Consider the following 10,180-nt stretch of genomic DNA (forward strand, 5'->3'; position numbering starts at 1 on the left):
AGCTGGGCTACCGTCCTCTACCTACAGACAAGTTGGTTGCTGTTGGGCCTGGGCTTCTAACAACAACAAAAACACTGAGGCCTCATTCACACGTACCAAACACCAATCAAGCCAATGTTTGGTTGTCTTTTTGGGCCATCACAATGCTTTTCCAATGGGAGTCACATGGGTTTGATCAAACATTTGTGTTTGATTGCTGATTGCTGGTGGTGTTCTGCCCTTCCCCCCTCATCAAACAAAAATGTTTGGTCAAACCATGTGACTCCCATTGGTGGCCTAAAAAAACAAATAAACTGCTTGATTGCCGTTTGGTACGCGTGAATGAGGCCCGAGACTAATCTTGAGTGCCAGTATAGAGGGCATGAACATGACATCATCGTACCTGGACGTTATGCAGGAACACCCACTGAGTGGCAAAAAACTACTTTCTGGCCTTGACAGCCCATTCATCCAAACAGAAAAGTCCTGTCTGATTGCATTAAACAATGTTAAACTCACCAATATTGCAGCTGTACGAAAATCTTGAATCCTCTTTCTATCCGCAAAGTTTTTGTTTCATAAAAATCCACCATAGAACGTTATGAGCTACTTTCTGTCAAGAAATGCCCTGCATTTGTGTCAGAGTCGGAGTGTCAGAGTTTGGAAGTGCTTGTCTTCAATAACACAACATTTTGCTGCCTCCTGCATTATGTGACATTTAGAAACAGGTGGTACACAGGACGGTTGAGTGATTTCCAACAAGCGCTTCCAAACTCCAACACTCCATGCTGCTCAATGTTTTTCCACTCAGTCTAGATGAGGGGGGGGCGTGTCCTGATGGGAAAATCATGCATGTGCATAGTGCATACTCTATTCCAAAAACCATGGCTACTACATGACTGTCTCTCCAACATGCATTTGCCTTGGCATTTTTAGCACCTTCTGGTGGACAAAAATGAGCTTACAATAGTTTTGCACTGGTCAACTTATAATAGCAGATGTAGTTTATTTTCTGTAGCTCAGGCATGTAATAAAGGTATTTGCCTGTTGTTTATGGTGGGTTCCAGCTAATACGTTCAAAAAGCTGTGTGCGTGCGTGCGTGCGTGCACGTGCCTATACTTTTTCATGTTTGAATACTTTTGGTGGCAAAGCAAAGCAAAGTTACCATGTTTACCCAGGGTAACTGGACTAAGCTCAATAACTTGTTTACAGCCAGGCCCTGCTCATAGAACATTTCATGGTAGGGGGTTCAATGCCTTGCTCAAGGGCACTTCAGCGGTGGTAATTTTAACATGCCGGTCCGGGGATACGAACTAGCGACCTTCCCATATCAAGACCGCTCCGCAAACCGTTCGGCCACCGCTGCCCCCCATAAAATGTCGGGATTACATGCTCATTAATAATTTTATGTTGCAGGAGATTTGTGGTATTGTATGTGGTACCCATGATTGCATCATGTGAGGACAACAAGACTCCCTGGAAATCAGGTGTGTCAGGAAATAAATAAAAATAAAGTCAACTGTAGGTGAGATTGTGAGTGACCATAGTGAAAAATAGCAAAAACAGAAAGAAACAGAACAGAAAGAAAGTGTTTCAAAGCATCCAATAATACCAATTTCAACCATATGATATAATTTATAAACACTCCACATCCACAATCATAATCATGATCCACATTTCACAGCCTCACCATCAGACCTCCTCACATCCGATTAAGTTATTCACCTTTGCATTAAACTATTGTGACACGGCATTCCTTTCAATCCTGCCACCCAAATCTTTCTCATCAACATAGACTACACTACCTCTTAATGGAGACTACAACTATTAAAGTTGACAAACAAGAAAATCGTTTAGCTGGTAGAATTTTGCTCCTACAATGTGGTAAGACGGAAGCCGACTGTCTGTACTGATAAGACCCAATGATTTAAATCCCAAACATGAAATATAAATTACTTGGAGCATGAATAAATAATGGCCCGGTTTCCCAAAGGACACCTCTTACACCATGAACATAGACATTCCGTGCAATGGTGTGCCACGCAATGGTAGGCCTCAGGTCTACCATTCTGAAATTTAATTTAATAATATTTGGACTGCTGGACAGCTGACAGTAGGCTCTCTTCACTCTTAATAAAAATGTATTTCAATTTAATTTCTTTGATGCTGAAGTAGGCCTTAATTTCAACGTTTTTATATTTAAATGAGATGAAAGTCATCACTCGCACCACACATTTCTCTGCGAATGGTTTTAATACTGCCACATGTCGACAGGTGTGTGTAGGCTAAAGAGGCTTTAGGGAAACAGGTTTGTGTATTCATGCAGGAGGCCTTACGTGCGCAATGAGGACAGGTATGGCTGTGCATAGGTTGTGTATTTCTATGTAGTGTGTTTGACAGTGTTTCCCAAAAAAGGACATAGTGTTTGATTGGCTGCCATGCAGCCAATCAAACAGACTCTATGGCACATCCATTACATTTAGGACTAGGCCTATGTGATTCTGGTAATATTACTGATCACTTTTTTTACATGTCCGTGGCAAAAATGTAATATTGTCTAGCTTGCATGGTGATGAACCTTGGCCCATAGGTTGAAACTGCATGTAGTTTTCGCAGTCAGCACTAGATGGAAACAACAGTCAGGAACAATGGCAGGCCTCTGCCACTGTATGTCCACCACCTGATTACTGTGAAGGAAAACATCTCACTGTCTCCTTGGTAGCCATTCTTGTCCGATGGCTCAGAATTTGGTGCTACACCCCTGGGAGAAAGTCAGTACATCCTGTGGCAGAAGAACTGTTCAATATTGTTTGGGTACTGGCCAGGACAGAATTTGGACAATTCAATGTTTACAGAGACTTGGGGTAGAGGACAAGACAGAACCAAGCTTATGAGATTATGACATGTCCCATACTTAACCTGGTCCCGTTGGACCGTGTCTGTGACCATAGCAACCATGGGATTACCTAGATTAGGACTGATGTTATTATGAGTCAGTTGGCATGCACTCTACCTTTGCACTTTTCCTCTCTCTCTCTCTAATAAGTGTGTGTACTCACTGTACTGTGTGCTGTGTATGCAAGTGTTGACTTGCATTTTCTAGAATTGCATTATTATCCGTAAGTGAGATCGGCCGTGGTCTGATTCAGCAAAAAGTCGTATATATTCAGTGCCAATGCATAGTTTCTTTTGATTAATGAATGATGGGCATTGCAAACAATCTGCTCGACACCAAGGCTGGGCCTGTCTGTCTAGAAAATGAAAAATAAATACATTTTGAGTTGGTATTGTGTTGGCACACACACACACACACACACACACACACACACACACACACACACACACACACACACACACACACACACACACACACACACACACACACACACACACACACACACACACACACACACACACACACACACACACACACACACAATATATACTGTAGTAGGCTTGTCTGGGTGGGTGCAGAGTAGACTCATAGCCGGGGAGCCACAGGGTCAAAAACTGTGATGTCATGACATACTTTTAGTTTGTGTTTTTTCTATTCACTTGGTCATTAAGGTCCACAGAATGAGAGGTCTGCTCTGCCGGAAATATCGCGAAAAGAAAGTTATGGCCATTTTTGTATGTGTTTTTGTATACCACACCATAGACAACCATTATAAGGCAAAATTTCATCATACTTTAAGTAGAATGTGACATGTCAAACTAGGGGGTTTTCATGATTCTGAATCCATTCCAACCATTAGTTTTGCACTACATACGGCCATAGCCGTCATCACAAATGTGATGAGGTCAGCATTGGAAGTGGATATTGGCCGAATTTAGGCCAAGGAATGTTTTCCATGCAAAACTAATTATTGGAATGGATTCAGAATCATGAAAACCCCCTAGTTTGACATGTCACATTCTAGTACTTAAAGTATGATGACATTTCGCCTTATAATGGTTGTCTATGGTCACTGTGGTATACAAAAACACATACAAAAATGTCCATAAATTTTTTTTGGCGATATTTCCGGCAGAGCAGACCTCTCATTCTGTGGACCCTAATGACCAAGTGAATAGAGAAAAGTAAAAAAACATGTCATGATCACAGGTCCCTCTCAAAGTTTTGTTGCTGCCCCCCCCCCCCCCCCGGCTATCAGTACCTCTGTTTAAAGAGAGGCATGCAGGGCTGAGTCATGCCTTTCAGAGTGTTATGCAACATCTTTTTTTCTGACAGCACATCCGCCACGTGGGCACAGCGCTTACCTGAAGTGTTTAATGACCATCTGCTCCCTCACCCCCTCTTTTTTCACCCTGATGCACTGGACCTGAGCTTCCACTTTGGTCATTATCTGAACGGGTATCGTTAAGTTTCACTATCCAGAACCCAGAAGAAAATGTATACGCTCTCTCTCTCCAAATCACTTTGTTGTGTGAGGTGAAGAGGTGCTTGGATGAACAGGAAGATAATGTTTTCTGGGGACAGAAGATGACAAGATGAGGAAGCGACTGACGCTCATCTACACTCAACTTAATACCTGGATTTCTTCCCCCTGCTAAGGCGGAATGGGGGGGGGGGGGGCAGCAATTCACAGAGGCGGTGTGTGGGTGGCCAGAGGTGACGCTTGGATCATCTCTTTTGACTCCCCCACACATTCAGCATGATAACGGACGGGAGGTGGGAGGGGGGAGTAAGACATATAGACAGTAATGAAGAGAGAGTGAGACAGTTCCGAGAGAAAGACAGATAGAGAGAAAGGAGAGGGAGAGAGAGGCAGAGAGGATATATTTAGCTGTGTGGGTGTGTGAAGACACCCAGCATGCATGGTGTGGTCTTTTGGTGTGACAGGACACTGCAGCATCACAAAATGTTATCTGCTTGCATGATCGTGTGCGCTGTTAGGTGCTTTAAAACATGCACTGACTTTTGCTGAAGAAGAATAATCCCATTTGGAATGTAATGGAAATGCTTTTCTCTGATGGTTTACAATCACAACATATTTTCTCCAGCTGGGGTGAATAATGTGAAGAAAAATAATGCAGCTTCTTCAGAGTTCGTAATAGAACAGCAAGAATCCACTCATGGTGAGTCTAAAAATGTTGTTTTTTTGGCATGCTTCAGTGTGTCAGTGTGTGTGCGTGACTGTGTGTGTGTGACATGTGTCCATAATACATGTGTGTGTGTGTGTGTGTGTGTGTGTGTGTGTGTGTGTGTGTGTGTTTCAGGCAGTGTAACTTGTCTCATGAATGCCCAGTGTACAATGTAGCCAGCCCACGCTATTTCTCGTTCCCATGGAAACCATGGGAATGAGCCTGTGTGTTGTGTGCTATATGGGTATGTTTGTGTGCGTATGTCTATTGTATTTACTGTACGTAGTAAGGTAATTGTTTGATCATGCTCTGCCGCATATGTCTACAGTATATGGTCTCCAAATTCCACCCAATAATGCCCTTGCACTCTCCCCCCCCCCCCCATCTCCCTGTTTGTCTCTCTCTCTCTCTCTGCAGATGGAAGTCAGCCATGTCATCCTCTGCCTCCTCTCCGTGATCAGCTGTAGCATGTCCCAGATGTCACCCCCCTCCCCTCCCCCACGGGGGTGTGGTGTGGAAGTGGACCCTCCATACCGGGTGCTGTGTGACCTGGAGTCTGTGTGGGGTATAGTTCTGGAGGCGGTGGCCTGCGGCGGAGCCCTGAGCTCCCTCGTCCTCTGCCTGGTCCTCCTGGTCAAGCTGCGCTCCATCTGTGATCCAGACAGGCGCTGTGGCCTGGGTCCCTTGCTCCTACTGCTCACCACCCTCGTGGGGCTCTTCTCTCTCTCCCTGGCCTTCCTGGTGGGGAAAAGCCATGCTCTCTGTGTTATCCGCAGAGCCCTCTGGGGCCCCCTTTTTGCCCTATGTTTCTCCAGCTTGTTGGTCCAGGGCGTGAGGTTACGGAGGCTGGTGGCAGGCAAATCGAGCCCGGACGGAAGCACCCTGGCCGGGCTTAGCATGGCTCTTGCCCTGGTTCAGGGGATCATCTCTGCTGAGTGGGTATTGTTGACTGTGGTTAGGGAGGGTCACCCGGCATGTGAATATCCTCCGTTGGACTTTGCCCTGACATGTGGCTACACCCTGGGCCTGCTGCTGATCGGAATGGGGCTGTCCTTGGCCGTGGTGCTATGTGGAGGAGAGATGGAAGCAGTGAGAGGAGGTTCAAGGGAGGAGGATGGGGAAAGAGGGAATGACAAAAGAAGGTGGCGGTGCAATGGTGTCTGGCTTTTCCTGTCCTGTCTGGCGTCTGCCTTGCTGTGGGTCGCCTGGCTGGGGTTCTATCTGTATGGCAATCAGGCTCCAAGAGTGAAGGGGAAGGGGGAGCGCTTTGGGGCTGGAGGAAGGAAGGGCTTCAAGGCATTGGATGAGCCTGCGTTGGCCGTGGCACTGGTCACACAAGGCTGGATTCTACTGCTCTTCCATGCCATCCCCGAAGCCCATTTTTGCTTGAGGAAACGCCTGCTGCCCCCTCCACTGGATTATTTTGACACAAGTCCGTCCCCTGCACCTCCACCGTTTAGAGAAGAACCATCCACCCTTTGCCGGCCATTTGCTGAGACCAAAGCCATGACCTCTGTGGAAGAACGTAGTGCAAGTAAGTTATGTTTGTGTGTGTGTACTGTAGGCCTACACGGCACGCACATGTGTGTGTGTGTGTGTGTGTGTGTGTGTGTGTGATACATGGAGATGAAAAGACCCTCAAACCAACGCTGTAAACCCTGCAATCACACAACTCTGGGACAAAAATACCCGTGTTGTATTCCTGTTTGTTTGTCTGTCTGCCTTCCAAGAATGACATAAAACGTGTTTTTATCCTGCTTACGCTCATAGCTCTACAAGGTGGAACATCTAGCAGCCATGGGAGTCTCCGTCCTGGCATCCCCTTTCGAGGTCGTGTCTATCAACCCACTGAGATGGCCCTGGTTATGAATGGTGGAACAGTAAGTATGACAGATGGACACACACACACACACACACACACACACACACACACACACACACACAATAATGATGCGACACACCACACCACACCTAAAACTCATTTTCAACTTCAACATTGTATTCAAATCAATTGTTCTCTTGTAGATGCCTACAGCCCCAATAAACTACACTGGAAGACAGCTGTGGTGAGACTGAGTACAAGCTAGAATCAGCATTGAAGACATCAGAAATAGAATGGACGGCTTCTGTGGTGGTAGCGGAAAGACAGCATTAAAGAAGTCACTTTGAATGGGCTCTTGGATTTGACAGGAACTGATTCCTGACACATTGATGGCACAACTATTTCTCTTAATTCATGTGTTTCTGTCTTGAAGTATTTGCGACTGTACTTTTGCAAAACTGTTTAGTGCCTCTATGTTAGATAACTGGACAATTGCAAGGCTCTCTAATCCATTGCTACTAGCTGTTGATCATGAATCATATATATACACTTGCTTAGTGAATAAGTTATCATCAGTGCTGTAGTCATTATTATTGCTTCTGTTTTCGTAGAGCTTTAAGACAAGATACAGAAAGACCTGTGGACAGTGTGTAATATTATGTAAATTAGCTACACCCACCCACAAACCTCTCCAGCCCCTTCCATCACATGCAGGAAAAAAGACTGCGTCTCATTTGGTTCCATTTGTAAACACAGGGTTTGCAGTGTACACAGAGATATAAGTGCAAATGGATATAAGCCATGATATAACGAACAATCATAATTTGTCATGGGTATAGGGGAATGTTGGGGGCTTTAAAGGACCACTTCACAACTTTTCAACTTATCTTCATATAATTGGTCCTCACTAATGTTCATGATAAAATACCACAATTTCTTTCAACTCAGTCTGTCTCATATAAGGGCTGTGAGCAGTTCAGAAACCCGTCCACCAGTGACATCATCGTTATGCAGATGTATTTTAAACAAGATTTTTTTAAACAAATATTTAGATTTGTATTATCGTGAGAATGATGGCTTTCATTTTCGCATTGCAACTTTTCAGGAATAAAAAGCCTGCGGTTTCTATTAGCTTGTATTCCCCATCGATGATGTCACTGGTGGACGGGTTTTTGAACAGACTAATTGTGCTATTGCTAATTGTGCAAGAAACTAATTGTGCTATTTTATCATGATTATTAGTGAGGACCAATTATATGAAGGTTGAAAAGTGGTGAAGTGGTCTTTTAAGGCAGCAACTACAGATTTTGATACAAATTGAGATACAGCTAGGGGGGAAAAGGGATACAATAGCTATTTGATACCATCTGTACTGTATAGTAAAGGATTTTGCACTTTATCAACACTGTTCAACTATGGGCATTTTAACTAATTTTTTTAGACATGAATGCATGTAAAAAGCACAAGAAATGATTGTATCTTCAATATTTTGTAGTTTTGGTATACTGTACATATATATGGACAATAATACCAGTGCTTTTAAAATGTTCATATATTGACCAAGGCTACTATTTATAGCATATAATTAAATGAATTCAGTATTACAATACTTTGTATTCCACTGTTAACTGTATCCCTTTTGGTGTATCTCTAATATCTATTGTGTCAAATCATCCAGAAGTTTATAGTTTGCAAAAGGTGAAATTTTATGCACAACAAAATGTGTGCAAATATCATAATTGTCCTGGGACTCACCATATTAACAGAGGTAAGACTCTATGTAAATAAGCCCATAGTGGAAACACAGTATTGTCCTTTAAGAAGCCTTTGAAAGTGTTTAACTAGAGGGACTAATCACTCCTTTGTGGCAGCATTATTAATATATACTGTATGAATGTCTGTAACAACGTGACTTGCAAAATGTGGCTAAATATCAAAGCACTTTTTTCCTTACTCTTAAATGTTTCAAGGACTATGATGTTGTTTGTAATTTCTCAAGCAATAGAAAATTAAATGGCTCTGATTAACAACATGCATGGGTTTTAGATTTCGTTTTTTGTTTAAAATCTTCTCAAATATAGGCTACCTAACCTTCTATGCTCTTTTGTGCTTCAATTCGGAATTATTTTAACTAGGGCCATACCAGTTGGGAACACCCTCCGGTAATGCATTACCCGTTGCACCTCTCCATTGCATCTCTCCAGTCTCCAACCAGAAAACGACTTGAGCCCGGAACACATACCCACAAGATGGGTCTATGTTGCATGGTCTTCTTTCTCTCAAGTTCGGTCATCAGTGTTTCTATGCCTTATTGTGCATACAGCTTTTTTCTTTATTGCTTTTATGGCTTTATCACTCAATAAAGGGCATAATATTACCAAAATACAGTATAAATCACGAGGACTCAAACTTGTATCGTATTCCTTGCCGGTAATCGTATCGTATTCCTTGCTGATAATCGTAATGTACCATATCGATATGGTACAGTAAATGCTGTGTGTGACACGGCTTTAAAACAAACATCAGTATTCTGTCTGACAGTTATGATATACAGTACAGCATTTATACATCAAAACGTTTTTTTTCCTTGCATTTTGTTTAAATGTCATCCACTAAGTTTTTCTAATTGGTTTGGAAACATTTCTGTCAATATATTTATCAAAACATTGGCAATCTGTGGCATTGAATCGTGATACGACACGTATCGATATCGATCATGAGGTTGTTGGCAATATACCCAGCCCTAAATTGGTCATTATTTGGAATCAACGTATAATCGATATATATCGTATCGTGGCCTCTGTATCACGATACATATCTATCGTGAGATTGCAGGACATCAATAGCACATCTCCTCATGTATGCTAAATAACTGACCAGTGACCAGTGTCATTAAATTTACTAACTAGTAAAATATTATCATACCTATCATATTTGTTTTTAAACCTAATAGGCCTGAGGTTCCAAATGAAATATTTATGGGGAGAGAAATTGTGTGAGTAACAGAACACTGTCCCCATCCTCCCAGTGAGCTGTGGCATTCCACAAGGAAGCATACTAGGGTCTTTACTGTTCCTAATATATGTAAACGACATGACATCAGCTTGTGGCTGCAATTTGTTCCTGTTCGCAGACAGGAACAAACTGCAGTTGAAAAGGCCCTCAGCTCTGAACTCGGTAGAATCTACACCTGGCTCGCTAATAACAAACTATCTTTACACCTGGGACAAACTGAATCCATTCTATTTGTATGAAATAGTAATCTCAGCAAGGCAGATGGCTTCTTGGTTAGA

The 10,180-nt window shown here is 43.0% G+C and overlaps 1 protein-coding gene across 1 annotated transcript; it reads left to right on the plus strand.

Annotated features, from left to right (window-relative positions):
- Positions 1-5,482: 5,482 nt before the first annotated feature.
- gprc5bb (G protein-coupled receptor, class C, group 5, member Bb) lies at positions 5,483-7,149 on the plus strand (the record flags this gene model as incomplete). Its single annotated transcript, XM_080758977.1, has 3 exons — positions 5,483-6,599; positions 6,836-6,945; positions 7,091-7,149. The coding sequence occupies 3 exons, from the start codon at positions 5,483-5,485 to the stop codon at positions 7,133-7,135; spliced, it is 1,272 nt and encodes a 423-aa protein (XP_080615103.1). The 3' UTR covers positions 7,136-7,149.
- Between the last annotated feature and the right edge of the window lie 3,031 nt (positions 7,150-10,180).

The sequence above is a fragment of the Protomyctophum bolini genome, assembly GCF_963924005.1.
Source record: "Protomyctophum bolini genome assembly, chromosome: 3".
NCBI classification, from domain to species: Eukaryota; Metazoa; Chordata; class Actinopteri; order Myctophiformes; family Myctophidae; genus Protomyctophum; species Protomyctophum bolini.